The sequence below is a fragment of the Carassius auratus genome, chromosome 18, assembly GCF_003368295.1.
Source record: "Carassius auratus strain Wakin chromosome 18, ASM336829v1, whole genome shotgun sequence".
NCBI classification, from domain to species: domain Eukaryota; kingdom Metazoa; phylum Chordata; class Actinopteri; order Cypriniformes; family Cyprinidae; genus Carassius; species Carassius auratus.
This window is the reverse complement of record NC_039260.1, coordinates 12,816,717-12,838,558: the sequence shown is the minus strand read 5'-3', so window position 1 is coordinate 12,838,558 and position 21,842 is coordinate 12,816,717. Positions and strand designations below refer to the sequence as shown.

Sequence of the window (21,842 nt, the reverse complement as noted above, 5' to 3'; positions counted from 1 at the left end):
AAAACCAACCAAAACAAAGTTCCACTTTGTCGCCTTTTTTTTAAGCTGTACATGTGGAAAGTGCAGTTTGATGACAACATCGCACGTTGTTTACTTGATGTGCTTGCCAATAGCTAAGTTAACAACACAGAGATATTTGAAGCAGTTTTACTCACCGCATGTGGTTCCAACACACGATCATGACAATCTCGTTGAGATTGCATTATCCTTAAGAAATAAACGATGTGCAAATCCTGCTTCAAACTGGACCTTGTTTGTAAAACAAGCATCTTCGAAATGCAGGGGAACAAACACTTGCACAACTCCATGGATGCTCTGTAAAAATAAACTCCATCCACTGGTCCCTTAATGCTGTTTCTCTTTTGGTAATATGTGCTGGGTTGTCTTGCCCTGGCAACCAAAAACACACTCCTTTTGTGACATTTCGCGACGCTCTCGCTCTGATCAGTGAATGCATGTGCTCTCAGTGCTCTGCTATATGGGAGCGCGCGCTCTTCCGGCAGAATCGCCCTCAGGACCCATATAAGGAAATTCCGATCCATCTAACGTCACACAGAGCCATACTCGAAAAAAACGTTCCAAAATGTGTGACAAACCGGAAGTAGTATTTTTAGTATTTTAGTACAACTTAATTTTTGAAACTTTGTCCATGTTTAGCATGGGAATCCAACTCTTTAACAGTGTAAAAAACTCAGTATGCATGAAATAGCATTTCACCCCCCCTTTAATAAGAAATTGATAAATGTTACTGGATGCTTTCCTTACAAACCTTGCATTGTAAAATTATTCTGATTGACACTTCTGAGAGACTGAAAAAGCTGGTTTCTTTCTTGGCTGTACTACTTTGTGCTTTGAAATAAAATATGCTCTACAGTTTCTAAATGACTACAATATTGGCATTTCCCTATTGGATGTTTTCCTATTATCTTCAAAGAAGAATTGAGCCCCGTGTGTCCTATTCTTAACCGTGTAATTACACTTTCTTCTCTTCTACTCCTACACTCTGTCCTTCCTATATCCACTTCTGGCTGTATATTATATAAATGCCTCCTTTTATCTTGATCCATGCCATTTTGCCATGGCATGGATCACTGGTCATTTCTGCCATTTTGATCTTGCATATGCTTTAATGAACGTTTTAGATTCAGATTTGCTATATGGAATTTGTAATATTCTGTTGTGTTTCAGTGTTTGTTTTGCAAGTTTATCAACCTCCTCATTCCAACGCTTTCTTAGCAGCTAGCAAGATAGTTTGACCCTCGCGGTGCACTTAAGGGAGTTGTAGTTACAACCATAGACATATATGTCTATGGTTACAACGACACGAAATCGAGTTTCCTCTACTTTTAACCTAGTTTTTTAATTAATCTTCTTATTTTGCTAACAAAATATTAAATACAAACATGCAATTTTACATAGCTGACATAGAGGCTGAAACCACTTTTGCATGTTCTACAGCAGTATTTGGAACGACGTTAAAGCTGCAGTCGGTAACTTTTGACACTCTAGCGGTTAATAAACAGAACTGCTTGCGTCTTGCGGAAGAACATTGTAGCCGGAACTACTTCTCTCTGTTTATGTCTATGAAGAATCACAAAGGTACTGGGTTACTCCGCTGCGGTACCCCGAAGCAATCTAAATTAGTCTGGATATAAACACTTATTATAGGTGTACCCTAGTGATTCGGGACAGGCTAAAAACACGGTTTGGAAAATGGATTCATGGTGTACTCACTTATTATATACATTTTGTAAATTTTGAACACATAAAAAAGTTACGGATCGCAGCTCTGATTGGTTGTTTCTTACCAGGAGCAAATGTATTTCCTGCAAATGGCAATCGGACCACTGGGAGGAGCCAGAGGAGCTTGATTTTTTCACTGATTACCTGTCTCATATTCTCATAGACAGTAAAAGAAATGGACACAGCGACCCCATTGGAACTCAATTGAAACAAATGAAGCCCAGTTTCAGCGTTTTTAGCACTTCCGTTTCTGACGCGCAGACTCAAACGAAGCTTGACGATGTCAGCAACCTGTCTGACAGATGTAAATCTTCTAGTAGCTGTGCGTGCAAACTGCCATCGTTAATCTTGCAGAGACGGCGAGCTTGAGCGCGGAGTTCTTTGTCGTGAGTGAGCAGGAGTAAGTATTCTGATTAATTATTTTGTATAGTATTTTAAAATGTAACGCCAGTACGCCATATTAAGTTAATTGCCTGCGAGCTTCTCCTCCTGTCTGTACGGTAATGCGACAGAGAGACGAGTGGTTATGACGCAATCGTTAGCCTATTTTTTACAAAAACTGTTTATACGGGGCCATAATGTAACATAGAAGGTAATGGAGCCCTTTATATATTGTTGTGTATCTTTAGAAATAAATAATGGACAAACGGAGTCTTTAAACGCCTCAGATGTAAAGTTATTCGCTGTCAAAGTGACGCCAAAATGAATGGGAGTCAATGGGAATGCTAACGCAAGTGAAGTTCTGCTAAAAGATGGCAGCCCCCACCCGACTTCAACATCCGGTCGAGTTCCTTGCCCCTTGCATATTCTACTGTCAGGACATAATGACTGGTTTAGCAAATATGTAAAAAAAAAAAAAAAAAAAAAAAAAAAAAAAACATTTTTACAAAAGTTACCTACTGCAGCTTTAAGAAAACCAGCTGAAATCTGGGTTTTGGTTTTAAAAATATCCGCTGAAAACACATAAACACACTTGGAAACATATAAAAACGTAAAAAAAATAATATTTAAAATAGATTTATGATAATAAAACACAAACTTTAGACAAAACAGCTGAATGATGTGAATTTGTATTCGTTATGCATTGCCGTTTAATCAATTAAAACAAAGTTCTACATATGTAAATGTGGGGCAAAGCTTGAAACGGGACACGGACATCTCTCTCCCTCTCTTTCTCTGCCTCAGTGCGTTTATATAAACACACGAGGTCGTGGGTAGTCTCTCAGAAGACCCGGACTGCCTGCAAATCGACTCCATCTGAAACTGAGACCAGCATCAGTTCAGCTGCTTCGAAGAAATCAAGCCATGGCTGTTACCGGCTGCTCTCAGTGCATCAAATATATGCTCTTCTTCTTAAACTTCATTTTCTGGGTGAGTTCGTTTGTTTGTTTACCAATATAATTTTCATTTATAGTTTCTCCGATGAAGATTTCTTAATTGTTAAATGAATCCCAGTGTCCTGGTTTTATTCGAAGAAGTCTTTAGAGCAGAAAACAATAAATGTGTCATTCTGAAAGTTATTCTTCAGTCTGGTGACTCTGTAAAGAAGTGATTTCTTTTCTCGCCCATTTTTCAAAGATTTTTTTTCTACTTTTTTTTTTTTTTACACTAAGTTATTAAGCTAGAATTTAAGGATGTTTAGAACAGTCTATACATCATGTCAGAGATAATTGGACGTTTCTGTGCAAAATATTTTGTGAAGCATACAACAGAATTATTTTACGTCTTGCAGTCGGCTAAATGGTATAGTCAAATGGAGTTATTCTTGTAAAATGTATACCTACACATGAAAAAAAGTGTCTCAGGCTCCAGATAGCCTCCTGTAGAGTGAGGGTTAGCTGTGGCTTTGCTGTATTTTTACACTTTCTTTAATTATGTCCTAAAGCTATAGGGACACCATAAAAGAAGAGAGAGAGAGAGAGAGAGAGAGAGAGAGAGAGAGATAATTACATGTGGACAAGTTGCTTAAAAGTTGGAGTAAATTTAGTAAAATGTGATGTTTATTCATATGAAAGACTTTTATAGGTTGAACAGGCATTCTGCTGCAGTAACTTTATAAAATGTTTTACACTCTGCAGAGCTTATTTTGACTAAAACATCACATGATGTTCAAACAATGACATCACAGAGTAAAACTAATCATGCATTTCAAGGAATGTCTAATTAGCATTTAGCAGCAGGACAAACATCATGGAATAACATTCATTACTGACAATAATTAATGTTTACACCAATTCAGAGTCCTAAAAATAAAAGTCAGGTCAATTTTCAGACTCATTTTAATAAAAGCCTAGAAATTTACATTTGTGTTTTCACACAGCACCCGTCCCAAGCCCTCTTGAGATATGTATTGTTTCCCGTCATTGTACTTTACACGCTGCCAACAGAAACAAAAATATATCGGGCTGGCTTCCACAATTCTGACTTAAGCGTCCGCTTCCTGCTCTGCGAATTACAAAAAAAATAAACAAACAAAAGGTACCACAGAGGCCTGACTCTAAGAGCCCAAGTGGACCCCCCACCCTTTTCTGTGCATGAATAACACTGGACCTGTCAGAAGTTTCTTCCCCAAATGCAGGAAGAAATGACCTCTGGAATGACCTCAGGAAAAAGAATTGAAACAAACATTTCTGGGTGATGACATCTGTTGGGGGATTTTTAATTCCAGCTTTTTAAATGTATTTAAATGGTGAATCTATGCTGAAAAGTGATATTAAACACTCAGTTTTTTTTTTGTTATTGTTGTTTTTCTTCTCTTATTTTAGCTGGCTGGTGGAGTTATTTTGGGTGTAGCTTTATGGCTTCGCCATGACAGTCAAACCAGCCACCTCCTAATGCAGCAGTTTGAGGGGAATCAAGCACCAGGAACCTTTCATATCAGTAAGTGATTGCCTCTCACAAACTAAAGGTGGCTGAAGGCTAAAGTTCAGTTTTAAGAATGGTACCAACAGCTGCCTCATCCCTCAATCAGGTTCAGATTTCAAATGTTTCGTTCTTTCGTTCCAATTATCCAACCTTGTTATTTCAACTAGCCACCCAAACCCTACTATCATAACCCTCTGAAAATGACCCAGCCCATTCATTTCCGACCTAAATGCTCACTTATGCCCAATATTGTAAATTATATCCTCTTACAGTATAATTTAGAGGAACATTTATTTGGACTGAGCATTGTAATATTTCAGATTTAAGAAGTTGTAAAACATTTGAAGTATTATTTCATTAATTATTAGAAATTAGTATGTATTTCTACTTAGAATATCAAGCAGCATTCATAATTCATAAATTAAGTGAACATAACAGATCATGTCATAAGGTCTTTATTCTGAATGTAATATACAAATAGTGACATTTATGCAAATATATATATATATATATATATATATATATATATATATATATATTAATTACATGTAATTAAATTAATTCATACACTTAGTTATATTTATCATTATTATTGTTAATAATAATAATTAGTAATAGTAGTGGTGGTGGTGATTTTGTTTTGAATTTTCTTTCTTTCTTTCTTTCTTTCTTTCTTTCTTTCTTTCTTTCTTTCAATAAACAATAAACAAATAGCGACAAACTAAATGATTGGCCAAAATATAAATGTTATAATAGTTTGTTAATATGCATGCTCAAGAAGCCTTTTCACTGTGAACTCTGAGAAACAATTACTCTAAAAATAGGAAGCATGTCTCCTCAAAAGATAGAAATAGGAAACTGGGTCTAAGCTGGGCTCTAAGAGGGCCACTAAATCACGGCGTGTGTGTCTGTGTGTGTGTGCATGTGTGTGTGTACCCACTTAACCATATTTTGTGGACAAATTTGTAACCAAAAGTGAGCTAAACCTGACAAAATCACACACACACACAAAAACTCCCTTTGGGGATGTCCACATTTATAAAACTGGAATAAAAATATATATTTTTTAAATTGTAAAAATGCATAAAGTTTTCTGTTTGGGGTAGGTTTAGGTGTAGGGAAATAGAATATACAGTTTGTACAGTATGAAAACCGTTACACCTATGGAGAGTCCCCATTTAGATAGCTAAGTACTGGTAAACTGCATGTATGTGTGTGTGTGTGTGCATATTTCCTACATAGTGGGAACATTTTATTTTTTGGTCGACATGAGGAAAACAGTTTATACATCATACAGAATGAGATTTTTTGAAAATCTAAAAATGCATTTTTTTTCTGAGTTTTGTCTGAGGGTTTGATTTAGGGTAAGGGGATAGAAATACAGTTTGTACAGTAGAAAAACCATAACGTCTATGGAATGTCTCCTTTAAACATGAAAACCCAACGTGTGTGTGTGTGTGTGTGTGTACAACAAGTATATTTAAACAACTATGATGGCAGCAGCACAATATCATAAGAGCTTTGATCCTGTTTGTCATGTAGTCAGCTGGAGTCATGTTGGCGTTCCTGTGTTTTCTTTAATAACACTGAATTCTGCTGCTTTCACATGAAGTCAGTGATTCTCCAGACTCTCCCATGACTGTTTTAAAAGAACCAGGGAAAGACTAAAAGTTACCACAGGGTGTGTGCATACTACACCCATGTGCACACACACACACACTTAACCACAGAAGATGTATGCAGAGAGTTCAATGGCAGAAGGTCAGCATGTTGTGGGCAATAGTGTAGAGTTAGCGCCCATTCATTTTTGGAGAAAGCATTGGGGCTGTCTCCCTCCACTCAGTGTAAGTACATGGAGGAACCAGAGCTCCACCTGTTTCTTTTTACAGCAGCAACAACCTTTTCTGATTAAAGAAGTTAGGGTTGATGGTCTGGCCCACCCAGAGAAAGAAGAGAGAGATGAAGCGATCCCCTCCCACTGCTACTGAACATCGGTGTAATTGCAAAAGGCCTGCTCATGTGCCCGTAACACCACAAATTAGAATGAGCAGTGCTTGGAGCCCAAGTGCTGGTTAGACAACCCTAAAATATGTTCAAGCGCAGCCGCTGCAGCAAATCATTATAGGTTAGAGAGGAATCTGGCTGCAGAATACTTACAGATTGCTAAATATACGTTTTACACAGAGAATGGAGCTTGTGTAGCAGGGATAGCAGTGTATTTTGCACAAGGAGACATATCTGTAAGAAGATAAACATAATATACTACAGGATATATGATACAAGTATAGGCCCTATACATATGGAACTTTTTTTATCTTATGCAGAGGTTGTTGGAGAGGTTGGAGATTTAAAAAATATTTAGCTAATCAATAATAAAAAATTTTGCCTTCCTAACACGAGCTCACATTTGGCTCAAAGTGATTTCAGGGGCATTTTCTTTTTACAATATTAGACAGCAGCAGGTTTATTTAGGCTGCTGTCTCTTTAAAACCTCACACAGGGATATGATAAACTGATACACATGTTATGCTTACTTGTATTTTTAGGAGCAGTTGTCCTCCTAATTTAGAAAAGGAGCACCTTCTGATCAAAAAGTAAAAGAAAAATTTGCCTTCCTAATATGAGGTGACATTTAACTCTTTAAACTGACTTACAGGGGTACTTTCTTTTTACCTTTGCAATGGCATCCTTTTCATCTGTCAATTTTTTTTTAAAAAAAATTATATTTAAAACAGCAGAATAAAAAGTAGAATAAGAAAAATAGGTTACCAATCATATGTAATTAGTATTAGTTAAAAAATAACTTGTACTACAGAGTTGGCACAGACGAACACAACAGTGGCTTGTAGGTACATTTTCAGACATTTAACAAGGCTCAGAGGTGGCATGAGCAATTCAATTCCTAAATCCATGTGGAGATTGTTTTGAATATAACATTTTGAGTACAGAAATATTCAATGATTTAAATAACTGAAATGAAACCTAAAAATGCAGGTGGCGGCAAGTCACTGATTTTATCGCTGAATCATTCATTCAGTTGATTTGTTCGAATGGCTGATTCATTCAGGAATGAAGCAAGTGACTTTATGAATGGGTAGCCTAATAATCATGAATCACTGACTCACTAGATTCATTCAAAATAGCACTTTCATTCATGAGAAACACTGCTGTGTTTTCTTTTAGAGATGCCGGCGGCTGAGCTATTACTTTATTTGGAACTTTTTTTGTTGATGAAAAAGCTAAATCAGGCAGTAGCCTACTTGTTTATTGAACTGTTATATTAAATCAATATCACATTTGCAAACTCCTTTAATAACTATTCAAAACTGTCACTCTATTTAATAGCAATCTGTGGGCGCACAGAAAATGACACGTTCCGTCATCTGTCATTGTAGTATAAGTGCGGAACCTGCGGGAATGAGTAGAATTGTTATTAATAGCTGCAGTCCTGTGCAGAAATTCAAGTCCTGCTCTGTGTTCTCTGCTAAAAACCTGACTGTGAATGATGTGAACGGGGTTAAGTTGTCACTCAGTGAAAAGCTGCAGCTGTGGTGGGGGTGATTTTTGGTGTTCCGGCAGAACAACAATGCGATTTTCCCTAATTTTTTCCTGCTAAAGGAAATCCGTCGTAAACTCGCTGCAATTAGGCCTAATTGAAAGCCATTCTATGGCCAGAGAACTTTAATCCTGCTTATGTTACCCCATAGTTGCATCAGTTAGCACACTTTCAGTTACAACAACCCATGCAAAAAAAGAAGTGTGCTTAATTTCACTGAATGTACACTTAAATGTAATATATTTTCAATAGACTTAACTGCAATTTCATTTACAAATGTGTAATTATAGAAATATAAAACACATGACAAACAAGTTTCTATAGAAATGACATTGACATATATTTTAGTTTACAATAAATGCTTGTCAGTGCATAATTATGAAATTACATGTAATAATCTTCTTAAAGAGATTCACCAAAAAGGTATTTTGAACAGTGTTGGTAACCAAACAGTAACCAAACATTAACGTGTGGAAGTCAATGGCTACCGTCTACCAACAGCCAACTATTGTATCCCTTTAAAGCGATACTCCATCCCAAAAATGGACATTTTGTCATTATTCACTTACCCACATGTCGTTCCAAACCTGTAAAATGTTTGTTAGTCTTCGGGACACAATTTAAGATATTTTGGATGAAAACCAGAGCTTTTATGGGTTTGGAACGACAAGGGAGTAAGTGAATAATGACAAAATTTTCATTTGGGGATGGAGTATCCCTTTAAGTCCTACGTAATGTACCTTTAAACTATAATAAATATTCATTCAGTTGCAGTTAACATATAGTTGAGTGTATGAAAACATTACATTCAGCCAATTATCTTAATACAACAACAACAAAAACCCTTTAGTATAATAATACATTTGTAGTAAATTTACAGGAAAGCTGAAAAGCAGATGGTGTTAGAGATGGGTTTGTCTTCAGATGCTATTGTGTAAGTCTGGAGGAGAACAGAGAGCAAATCTGGCTCTGTTATGAAGAGGGTTCCTGTTTGGACTAGATCTTCCCATGCCTGTTTATAGTTCATATGGTGACATGCTTTTTTTTACCTAAAACCTGAAATTCTCTCTCTCTCTCTCTCTCTCTCTCTCTCTCTCTCTCTCTCTCTCTCTCTGACCTTGCAGGATTTAAAGCTACTGCTATGGTAAATCAAACAGGACAATCCACATTAGCTTTTTTTTTCCCCCTATTTGTATTGTTTGTCTGAATTTCACGGCCAACAACAAAATGAGCAAAGCTATGAATAGAGTTTACCAGCTCAAATTTGAGTTTCAATACAATGTAAGATGAAAAAATAGCAGTTATTTATTCAGTGCATTATTTTATTTACCCATAATTTAATTTATTAATCTATCTCAACGACTGATTGATGTCTAGAGGGTTCAAATGTGTGGTAGCTAAAGTTTATCACTGCTGCACACATGCCATCTAGTGGCAAACTACTGCATTAACTGCAGTTACTCGAGCCATTTTGTCATTTCTATTAATCTCAACACCTGTTCATAAAAATGAGGAATGAGCGCTGTAGAAACTGTATGAACATGCGCAATTAATATGAATCTGTGATTATGATGTAAGCTCATTCATGCATTGTCTCTGTTGCTTTTTCAGGTGTGTATGTTCTCATAGCGATTGGGGCTGTAATGATGTTTGTGGGGTTCCTTGGTTGTTATGGAGCTATTCAAGAATCTCAGTGTCTCTTAGGAACGGTGGGTTTTTACTCATCTCACACTATGCATGCGGCATGCCTTGAAGAGCTTTACAATACCACTTCAAAAGAGCTTTACAAGAACTATACTACACTTTACTTAAGGTTAAAAATTATGGATGTTGTTTTACTTAAGCTAGTAGCTTTTGATGATGATGACGCAGTTTTTTAATATAATGGAATGTCTTTTTTTTTTTTTTTTACAAACTGGCATGCATTATTTTCTCAGAAGTTAAAGTTAATCCAAAAAGATGAATAAACATTGATTCATGCATTAATTGTTTAATAATTCAGCAAGATTCTATTAGTAAAAGAGACAATACACTTGTGAAAGAAAATAACATTTTAGAATATTTTTAAGTATTTATTACAGAAATTATTTGCCTCACTGTGAAATAATGTAATGTTTTGGGGCTCTTAGCTGCATCTATGTTGCAATTAGCTGAACTTTGGAGTGATATTTTTGACCACATTAAGTAGGACTTAAATGCATCATTATGTGAAATGTTTAAAAGCACTTGTATTGTTTTTAATATATGGTTAAAGTGTACTGCCGAGCATACTGAAAAGCATTTATGATAAACAATTCATACTTTACTAATGGAATTAAAATAATTCCTATTGAAAATTGTATGTAAAATATTCAATTGTATTTGTAATTATAAATTGTTTTGTAATTACACATGTAATGATGAAGTTGTAAATGTCCCAACATATAACTTTGAAAGTGTAAGCACACCTAAGTGGCTTTTTATAATATTATCTTATCTTCAACTACAGTTTTTTTAAACTTACTTAAAAGTTTTAAAGTACACCAAAACTTCAATTTTAACCCAACTAAGCACATTTTTTTTCACAAGGGTAGTCATGATGTCAATTTGTTGGCCAACCCAGAAAGCTAATTCGCTAAAGCTAATATCCATGTGGAATCTTCTATGGCTTGTTTAAGATGAAGAAGTGATTTGAAGAGTTTTTTCATCTTTTGTTTTACACACAGTCTTCCCTTAAATGTTCGTCCTATTCCAGTATTTCTTTAGTTCATCACATAGTTTTTCTCTTTTTCTTCCTCAGTTCTTCACATGTTTAGTGATCCTCTTCGCCTGTGAGGTGGCAGCAGGACTATGGGGCTTTATTAACAGGGACACGGTGAGGCTAAAGATTCTGTACACGTACACTAAGAAAATCTGTAGTTTAGGATTTAATTTTAAGGCTGTCACTCTCTCACTTTCTGTCTGTCCAGATCTCTACGGAGCTCATTAACTTCTATGATGCTGCATACATTAAAGCTGTGGATCCTGTGGACTCACCATCCAGACAGGCAGCTTCCAAAGTTCTGATGGCATTCCATGACTCCGTGAGTTGCCAAAATCTATTCCTTTATCAAAATCCTTCATTTTGGATAGTTAATAATCCCTATCACTTATATTTTTTTGCTCTCTCAATATCTAGCTGGATTGCTGTGGTAAAGGGGATGAAAATCAACTTTTCACAGCTGTCCAGGCCTCTCTGTGCCCCAAAAAGAAATTCCCACTTGACCATCTCAACTCCCAGGTATCTTCTGTATGTTTAAGAACATGATAGAGAACTCATTTCATTTCAGCCTGATCGTAAGGCAAGAATGTAAACACATCAATATATTTCCCAGAAAAAGTAAGGTTTCTCTAACGCATATTTTGATGGACTGTTATGGTTTTAACTCCTTTAGAACTCTTCACTTTTCAGTTGATTCTTCTGAAAATATTCTTATTCTTCTTAAATAATCTTCTGAAAATATAAAAAAATGAAAATTAGCCTGTTTTACTCACCATTGAGACATCCAAGGTGTATATGACTTTCTTCTTTTAGACGAATCCAATCTGAGTTATTAAAAATTGTCCTGGCTATTCCAAGCTCTATCTTTGCTCTATCTTTTCTGTTCAGCAGTCCAAATAGACATTAAATAAAGTGTGACATTTATACATTCATAATAAAACGTGCCTCACATAGCTCCAGCGGGTCAATAACAGCTTCCTGTAGCTAATCCATGCGTTTTTTGTAAGAAAAAATATCCATATTTCAAATGTAATTAACACTTACGTTATTAAATTAATTAATGACAGAATCTTCGATTTTGGGTGAACTAACCCTTTAATAATAAGCTATGCCATGATATTTTTCTGAGTGCAAACATCTTCCCCGTGTGCATCACAAATTTATAGTTTGTTTATTTTAAATCTGTGTAATGCAAATGCATATAAAAAATCCATATACATAAATGTCAAATTAGGCCTATATATTGTTTGAGTTTGGTTGGAATTGCACTAAATTATAACCAAAACAAACAATCTTATAAACAGGGATGTTTTAATAGCTGACAGTCTATTTGAATGTGGATAGACTAATGTATTGATGTTGTGTGCTTCAGAGTTGCCACACGAAGCTAAGGGACCTGTTCACTGAGAAACTCCATATCATTGGATTGGCCGCCCTAGTGATTGCTGTCATTATGGTGAAAAAAAACACACACATGAAAATCAACAGATTTTGCTAGGAATAAGTAAAGACAGCTGGGTGTGTAATTTCTCTCTGCTGTGTGTCTAGGTTTTTGAGATGATCTTCACCATGGTCCTCTGCTGTGCAATCCGCAATGCTCCTGCATACTGAGTTGTTGGATAATGACCAGCCTGATCAACAGTGTTTGATTTTGGTAGTAATGGGCACGAGGCCATTTCACTTCTGCCTTTCCTCTCCTTTCAAGTTCAAGTGTCCACACACTGAACATTGATCCCTGTGTTTGTAGAGAGGACTTCCAATGTGAGTACATCAGAATACAACACCAAGGGCTATTATAAATAAACCAGTAACCAGTATCAGGGAGGAGGAAGAATGTGATTGACAGTCATATGTATAACTTTGCCTTCGTGTTTTATTGTTTTACTTTTATTTAATCATTTTATTAAATTTGTTCTTATTGTCTATTGTTACATTTTTAGTAGTAGAAGTGCTTCAACACACTCTGTAAGCGTGTGCGTGCTTGTTTGTGAATAAATCATTGTTATGTTTATAGATAGAACGTTAACCTATGAATCCATTATGCAACAAGTCAATTTGTTTCTTCTGAGAATGCATATCATACATTAGACTTTACCAGCCCATAATGATGATGTCACGATAATCCAATGATTACCCACAAGAAAAAAAAAAAAACTTTATTGAATGAACCCGTGGTATTTTTATTTTGTGGACATTCAGTTTATTTCTTATAAACCTTCTAATTAAAACTGTTCTGCCAAATATTTGTGTTATGCATGTTGTGTTAATAATGCATTGAATCTTACCTTATTTGAGTTATATTTGCATAAAGTTTATGACACAAATTACTGTACTGTAGGGGCAAGCAACCCACACATCACTGATACATAATTCCCACAGAACCTACATACACACATGCATATTTGACACGTCCCCTTTAAGAGTTAGAGTTTTTGTTGAGGTGTAGTTAAGATGAATAAAGTGTGAAAAGAATAAACATAAGACTGTTCTGATCTGATACAGCAATCTTGACTGAGTGTATTTTTGATAGCATATAAAAGCTAAAGTACTTTTATTTTGTAGAAACAGAATGTTACTAAGACATAATATTGTGCATTTTATAGATTTTATAGATAGATAGATAGAAGCAGTCAGGCCCAGAAACTATTGTGCACTGTCGCTTTTAGAGCAGCAGAGTAAACATTGTGTTTGCGTGATTCAAAAGGAGAGGCTCCGCCCACTCTGTGTTAGGTGAGGTCAGTTTCGTTTGTTCGATCGTGAGGCGTCTGTAAATAACTCTGTAAAGATGGGCGCATCTAATGGGACACCTCTGAAGTGTCCTCTGTGTCATGAGGAGTGTCGGGAGCAGGTGACGCTGGCCTGCGCTCACAGCTTCTGTCGGGTTTGTATCAGAGAGCTGTGGAGCGGATCTCAGACCGGACCTTATTACTGCCCCGAGTGTAGATACGAGTACCAGCACCTGCCGGACTTTACTGACGGAGCGTCTACATCTGCAGCCACACCATACACACGTACGTTCATTAACACAAAATAAATGTTGACTTTGTCGACCTTCAACATCTGTATGTCCTTATTATATCGCACATGTTATTATATTACTCGTGACCACAGTCTATGCTCATGACGCAGTAGGCCACAATTAACGTTACTCCTGTGTTGCACTTGTTGCAACTTACATTATTTGATAATATGTCTGTCTCTTATCAGGTTCCAAGCATTAAGCTTAAAATATTCAACAGTATGATGCATGTATGGGTCTTATAATGTCAGAAAAAAAAAGTTTCTCAGTCACATTTCAAATTTATTTAATTTGTCTACTAACAATATCCAACACACTTTAAGTGTTGGGAGAATTATGGTATTTGTGTCTTTTTTTATTCTTCCAGGCATGAATATTTGCACCACACTGCAAATACAATATCTGCCTCATAATTTCATAGTGATATATTTAAAACACACACACACACACACACACACACACACACACACACACACACACACACACACACACACACATATATATATATATATATATATAGTAGCAAAATTGTAGGTGCAAAATTATTTGAAATGCTGCGCTATAATGTTTAGTGATATTAAGCTTGAACATACAGTACAGTAGATAAGTTTTTAAAAGAAAGTCGCTTTGATAAACATGTTCTGAAAAATTATATATTATTATAAAAATTATATATATATAAAACTACCCTAAATATAAATAAAGAAATATATAAAATCAGTAAACTCCGTTTAAAAATGTAATTATGAAATTGTTGCAATTGTAAACCGCTAATAATAAATGCATGGGAAAATGTTTCCAAGACAGTTTTAATCTGTTATTCATATATCAAAAATAAAAAGTTGAAATCTGTCGACCCCTAAAAACATTGATGAGCTCAAAGCTGATGAAAACCTTGTAAACTTTATTTTAGTGTCACTGTTACATGTACTTATTTTGGTAATAACAGCACAATATGCATCTACATGTAACTAGCCCTAAATCAATCTCTAACACTAGTATGTAAGTAGTAAGTGTTGATAACTTATATAACTCAGTAATTACATGAAACAGTTTGGAAAGTTGATAATGGAACTTGATCTACAAACCCGATTCCAAAAAAGTTGGGACACTGAAAAAATTGTGAATAAAAAGAGAATAAAATTATGTGCAAGTTTCAAATTTCAATATTTTATTCAGAATACAACATAGATGGCATATCAAATGTTTAAACTGAGAAAATTTATCAATTTAAGGGAAAAATAAGTTGATTTAAATTTCATATAAATATGAAATATAACCCGACTAAGGTCTATTATACACTGTAAAAAATACACCATAAAATAAATAATCACTTATATACATCAGTGTAATACTATGTTTTCTAGTAGACTGGCCGTTTGCAAAGAAGCTGTACAACCGGCACTCAAAGAAATGGCACAGGAAGAGGAAGTTCAAATCAGCATTCCACAGTGGTGGATACAGACTGTGCTCAGCCCCATCTAATAACACCAGAAGTGATTGTGATGAAGACTCATCAATACCACGGAAAAGAAAGGCCACAGCAGACGAGTGCTCATCTGGAAGCCAGTTTCCATCAATGGTTTGGGAGACCACCACTACGAATGACACATCCTCACAACGCACACCTCCACACACAGATGAGATCACGTCTCCTCGTATAGAATCATCTCCTGAGAGGAATACAAGTTCCTCTAAGCAAGACCAGCATCCTGAAGCTTCCTGCAGCGACAGCGGCTCACCCAGGATGAGCAACACACCTCAGGGAGAGAAACCCCCCTCACCAGCAGCCAGTGCCTCCTCTCATACACCTGGAAGACAGGAAACAGATTTTAACAGTGGAGAGCCCCTCAGTATCTCAGCAGCAGCATCATCAGACAGACTTTCCAGGAGCAGTTCTGTGCCTTGCCATTACTGTCCCAGCTCAGAACAAAAGGTGGCGGTAAAGACCTGCCTGGTTTGTGGGGCCTCCATGTGCTCCGAGCACCTGCGGGCACACCTGGAAAAGCCAGTTTTCCAGAACCACCCGCTGGTGAACGCTGTGGAGGATGTGTCTCTGTGGAGATGCCAGGAGCACCAGGAGATGAACCGGATCTACTGTCGATCGTGTGCAGTGTGTGTGTGCACTGTGTGTTCCCTGGTCGGGTCACACAAGGGGCACGAGTGCATCAGCATCCGCGAGGCAGAGCAGGAGCTCAGGGTGAGAGACAATTGGGCATTATGTTTCTACAACATTTCCCCTTTCTAAATAGTTTTTAATCTGGCTTAAGATTCTAGTTAAACCTGTAGTTTTAGTAGTATACTAATGTTTAAATGTTGGCAACATAAATGCTACTTTTGAGTAATGTGTACTTCCTGAATAGGAATATTAATTTCTTTATTTTAAAAAATGTGTTGCTCATTGGTTTATCCGCGTTAATTTCTCAGGGTTCACTAAAGAATGAGATGCAAAAAATACAAACAACTGAGAAGTCCATTCAGGAAAAAGTCTCTGAGCTCCGTGAGAAAAAACGTGGTGTCCAGGTAAGTGTGAGAATGTTTGTTGATTTAACTGATTTAAAAGCAAGGTTTTTATTGTTACAGTTATTTTATTTACTTATTTTCACCCAAAAAGGAATATTCTGTCATTAATTACTCATGTACCCTCATGTCGTTCCAAACCTGTAAGGCCTTCATTCATCTTCAGAAGACAAATTAAGATACTTTTCGTTGAAATCCAAGAGCTTTTGAACAGTTTAAAGAACTGCCCCTTTAAGTTGCTCATGGGTTTATGCTCTTTTTGTCCAATGTTGTTATTAACTAAAATTATTTAAAGTCATTTTTGTTATTTGAAATAAAGCTGAAATAAACTAAAAAACAAACTTATAGTGCTTAAAAGAGGATTGGAAATGCAAAAAATAAAGTCTAAGTACTAAAATTTCTAAAAGCTTTATAAATAAAAGTCACAAAGGAGCATACAATAGCATGAACAGGAGCTTTTGCTTCCCTCGTGTTTTGTGATTGTTGCAGGCGGAGCTGGAGGACGCGCGGGCGGCCGTATTGCAGCAGTATCAGGCCATGCGGATGACTCTGGAGCAAGAGGAGGAGCAGGCTTTACTCTGTGTGACCCAGGAAGAGGACAGAGTGCTGGGAAGCATTGAGAAGCAGCTGGACACATTACAGGGTGCCCTGATCTCTAGCCAGAGCATATTAAACACCCTGCAGGGAATGACCCATGCTGAAGGGGCGTCACAGTACCAAGACCAGGCCTTCATCAAGGTATGACAAGCAGCATTGATCTCAAACTGATCTAAATATTCAATAGAAAATGTCATTCATTTTTACTGGTTGTTTCAGGAATACAGCAAGATGGCGGGACGGTATGTAAAAAGGTTCAAATATTTGTTGATTATCATATAATTTTGTTTATGAAGTAAAACTGATGTATTTTTTTCAGCCTGACTGAATTGTCTGATCCTGTTCAAAATCTTGAGACTCCGGAAGAGATAAACCATATCCGTCTGGACTGTCTCAATGATTGGACCGAGAGGAGACTGGAGACTGTGCTCATATCACTGCCTCATCGAGACCCTTTCAGACTGCTGTGTGAGTCTTTTACACACTTTACAGTAGAAATCATACTAGAATACTGGAATGACATATAAATAAAAAAAAATGACCTATAGTGATGATGACTGTTACCGTACCTGAATTTCGGTGACGTTACTATACTATCTGTGTAGTTACAAAAACATTTATTTCAGTGAAAAAAAAATAATTTCAACACTTTGCACAATAGGCCCCTACAAACCTTTTCTTTCTTTCTTATTTGCCAGAAAATCTTGTTTTAATTTTTCTGGAAATCAAATTAAACATTATTAAAAATGTATTTTAAATCAAATGAAAATTAAACCCTTTTATTTTTTGGCAAACAAACTGAGGTTAACTGTTGAAATTAATACATGGGAGAAAAATTGTGAGAAAATTGAATATTTAAAGACATACATTATACTGTACAAAAGTAATACAAGAGTACTATATTTATGTTAGATGTTAAGCTGTACCTTTATTTTTACAGGTTGCCATTTTTTTTTTCTTGAAATTTTTTCTTTTTTTAGTTTCTGTGTGTATACAGTATGTTGATGCTCAAATGAAACGGTAGAATGCTTTGCAAAGAGACTCTCACAGCAGCTCTGGAGATTAAGAGTTTGTGTTCGTGCTGCCATAGGGAGACACAAATGCTGAAAATCACCGCGTTGTAGTAAACAAACCCACGTTTCTGCCATTCATACTTACAGAGGCAAGCGGAACATGCAGCATTTATATTTAACCCATCTTTTTGCATTTGAATATTCACAGACACTAGTTCATATTGTGATTGGAATTAAGTAGCACACCTACTTTAGATTTTTTCTTTCAAAATTGACGAAATAAAAGCAACAATATTACAGTATATCACTGTTTGCTGTAACACAGTAATATAACGCACTACTAATACAATTTGAGCAATATTATTGTGCGTTACAATCTCGGTAAGGCAAGTTAAAAAAAAATTTAAGTACAAAATTAAGTGGTTAGATTAGTATTATATTAAAGGGATAATTCACCCAAAAATTTTAATTCTGTCTTCACTTACTCACCCACAAGTTGTTCCAAACCTGTTTGAGTTTCTTTTGTTAAAGACTTGAAACGACTTCAGGGTGAATAAATGATAAATTATTTTTTTTATTTTTGAGTTAACAATCCCTTATAAAACAAGGATGAATTCAATTAATCAAAAGACATTTAAACGCTTTTCTTTTGAATTGTCTATTTGTCAAAGAATCCCAAAAAGATCACATTTCCAACATTTCTATTATGATGTTACTTGGAGCACAAAATCAGTATATTAGAATGATTTCTGAAAGATCATGTGACTGACTAATGACTCCTGAAAATCACAGGTATAAATGACATTATTAAAATATATTAAATAAAAATAAAAATTTCACAATATTACTCTTTGTTACTTTTATTTTCTACCAAATAAATGCAGCACAGTTGAGCGTAAATTTACAATTTAAAAAATGAAAAATGCTGTCTGCTAAAGTAAAAATATTACTTGGGGCCACAGGAAGACACACATATATATTGTTTGACAGCTGATGTTCCTGTCTGCAGATGGGATAAGCCCAACTCTAGATCCTGATACGGTCCATCCCAAGCTGCTGCTGTCGGATGAGAACAGGACGGTGCAGTACAGCGAGACCCAGCAGGACTACCCCGAGCAGGAGTCCCGCTTCAACATTTTCCCTCAGGTGCTGGGCTCTCGTGCCATAGACGGAGGCTGCTGCTACTGGGAAGTGGAGGTCTCTCAGGATGAGGGCCGCTGGAAGGTGGGGGTCTGTGATGGACAGATTGGCAGAAAGGGGCAAAAGGACATCTGCCGTATTGGTTTCTACCCTAATTCTTGGTGTTTAATATACGAGAAGGGAAAGGTGGAAGCCCTGCATGATAAGATAGCTTCACCCGTGTGTTCCGCTGAACTCTGGAAGGTCGGGGTGCTGCTGAATTTTAGTGAGGGTCTCTTGTCTTTTTATAGGGTGGCCAGGGAGGGATCTCTTTCTATGCTCTACAGTTTTGAGCATACGTTCACTGAGCCACTATATCCGGCTCTGGCGGTTTCTAAAACTCAGCTCAGCATCTGTGACATATTTACCAAGACCACTACAGACTAGACTGCGTTTGTGCATTTATGAAAGGTTTTATTATAATTTTGAAGGAATACTTATATTTAGGCTATCCGAGATGTAGGTGACTTTCTTTCTCCAATATAAATTGTTAGTTGAACCCATCATCCTTTGTGATTTAGAAAGTTCTAGTCAAGAAGAGGTAGCATTATATTGCAGATAAAAAACACAAAATAAACCCATGTGGCTCCTGATGATATATTGAGGTCTTACGAAGCTAAGCGATCGGTCTGTGCAAGAAACGAAACATTATTTATGTTTTTTTTCCTGTAATCCATATCCTCAGACAAATGTGCGAATGTGAAATTATGCCAGTGTGGTTTACAACAGGATCAAAAGAAAGTACCATTTGAACAAAATAATGTTCCGTTCGTTTCACTTCATAAGACCTCAAAACATCATCAGGAGCCACTTGGATTCATTTGGTGGTTTTATATTAATTTTTCGCCTCTCAGAGTGACTCGACTGAATTACCAGAGACCATGGGTTTAGCTAGAAAACATCTTTAATGTTCTACTGAACAAAAAAGTCACCAATAACTTGGAAGGCATTAGGGTGAGTAAATAAACAGCATTTATTTTATTTACTATTGAACTATTCCTTTAAGTAATACAAATCACTTTTACATTCCACCAATCATCATTTCCAACTGCTGAGCCTAAGAAGTGTAAGAGGTCTTGAAAACACTTTTTTCTGAGTGATTTTTTATTATATTACATATATGACCTTTTATAACTCTATTTCCATTACAAAAAATGTTTTATATATCCATTTATATTTCAAATGGTGTTTTATTGAAACAATCTTGCACAGCCTTTTTACTTTTCTCAGCCATTTCTTGAACTTCTTTTTATGTTTTTGCTAGGATTCATTTTATCACTTGAAATAAATAATTAGTATTTTTATATCAGGTAAAATATAAAATTGCACTGTATTTACATGTACACATTGAAATCAAATGAAGGCCAGGAGAAATATTAGTCCAAAAATCTGAAGACAACAGCCATTCAACATTCCAAATGAAACTCAGAGATTTTGGGATTTATTTTCTGAAGCCTCGTAGTCTTATGTCAATCTAGAATAAATGTAATAATAAACATTGAGTTTTTCAAAATGAAACGTTTCCATTCATTATCCAAGTTTATGATTATATATATATATATATATGTTTATTATCTCAATCAATTTTCTGATATTTACTAGCATATCTGTCATATTTTATAGCTTTTGCCAATGTTGAATTACTGTTGGCAGTGGAATATTTCAACCTGTGTATATTAAGAATACTCCATTTCTACTCTAGATGGTAGTATTGTTCAATATCTAAACAGGAAATGTTGCAATTTAATTCATACTGAGGAAATCAAACAGATGGTTTGAACTGTGCTGCAATGCTTTATGAATTAAATTCAGATGATTCTTAAAAATGGTCTGATTATTTTTTTTCTGTACTGCATTGTATTGTCAGAAAAGCTTTTCTCTTTTGTGTATGTGTTTTTGTAAATACCGATGTGCCCCCTCTATTTTCATCCGTGCTTCTGGTGGGAGGAGTCCCATCAGGTGCGAGACAAAGTGAGTCATCTGTTCCAAGATCTGTACCCTCACACAGTTCAATTCATTTCAAATCAATACAAATTGCCCGGTTAACAAAGACGAATAAAAAGTGTGGAAAACAAAAAGTGAAGACGTGATAAGACCCTTTTGGAAAGTCAATACATTCCTTTATTGAAAGATTCAAGTGACCTCTGCCATGCTGATAAATTATTCATTTGTTTATAGTGTACATTTTTTATGTATTGCACCTTTAGTTGACAAGTAAATCAAATTCATACGATTATCTGAAATGTCATCCAGTATTCGATTCTATTTTTTCATACAATCTCACAATACTGAAATGATTTCTTTCCGTTTTTGATGCGAAATATAACAGTCTTTCAGTTTTGTGAGAGTCACAATTTCACTTTTCCTCTGAAGTTCCACCTCCACATTTTTTTAGGTAGAATCTCTACAGCCAAACACTGCCATGGCAACAAACCTGTGCCCCAAGTCAGACTCTATCTCAGCGGTACAGACATTTAGTCAGGGGTCGTTATGCTCCCAGCTGCCTGAAAAACAGGTGCAGAGCCGCTCCGTCACTCCGCTGTAACTGGGAGAAATATCTAAACTGCCTTACAGCTGCTCACACACGTTGTTTCTATCCCAGTGTGAATT

The 21,842-nt window shown here is 36.0% G+C and overlaps 2 protein-coding genes across 3 annotated transcripts; both read left to right on the top strand.

Annotated features, from left to right (window-relative positions):
• The first annotated feature begins 2,945 nt into the window (after window positions 1–2,945).
• On the top strand, window positions 2,946–13,108 carry LOC113118486 (CD81 antigen). The gene is made up of 8 exons (XM_026287702.1): window positions 2,946–3,114; window positions 4,509–4,623; window positions 9,776–9,873; window positions 10,944–11,018; window positions 11,113–11,226; window positions 11,322–11,423; window positions 12,277–12,360; window positions 12,453–13,108. The coding sequence occupies exons 1-8, from the start codon at window positions 3,049–3,051 to the stop codon at window positions 12,513–12,515; spliced, it is 717 nt and encodes a 238-aa protein (XP_026143487.1). The 5' UTR covers window positions 2,946–3,048; the 3' UTR covers window positions 12,516–13,108.
• A 504-nt stretch (window positions 13,109–13,612) lies between these two features.
• Window positions 13,613–21,058, top strand: LOC113118485 (E3 ubiquitin/ISG15 ligase TRIM25-like). 2 transcript variants are annotated; one of them, XM_026287701.1, is made up of 7 exons: window positions 13,613–13,915; window positions 15,294–16,123; window positions 16,351–16,446; window positions 16,933–17,181; window positions 17,260–17,282; window positions 17,360–17,508; window positions 19,063–21,058. In XM_026287701.1, the coding sequence occupies exons 1-7, from the start codon at window positions 13,690–13,692 to the stop codon at window positions 19,617–19,619; spliced, it is 2,130 nt and encodes a 709-aa protein (XP_026143486.1). In that variant the 5' UTR covers window positions 13,613–13,689; the 3' UTR covers window positions 19,620–21,058. The 2 variants fall into 2 exon arrangements, with proteins under 2 accessions (XP_026143486.1, XP_026143485.1); XM_026287700.1 differs by having other exon boundaries at window positions 15,291–16,123.
• The last annotated feature ends 784 nt before the right edge of the window (window positions 21,059–21,842 follow it).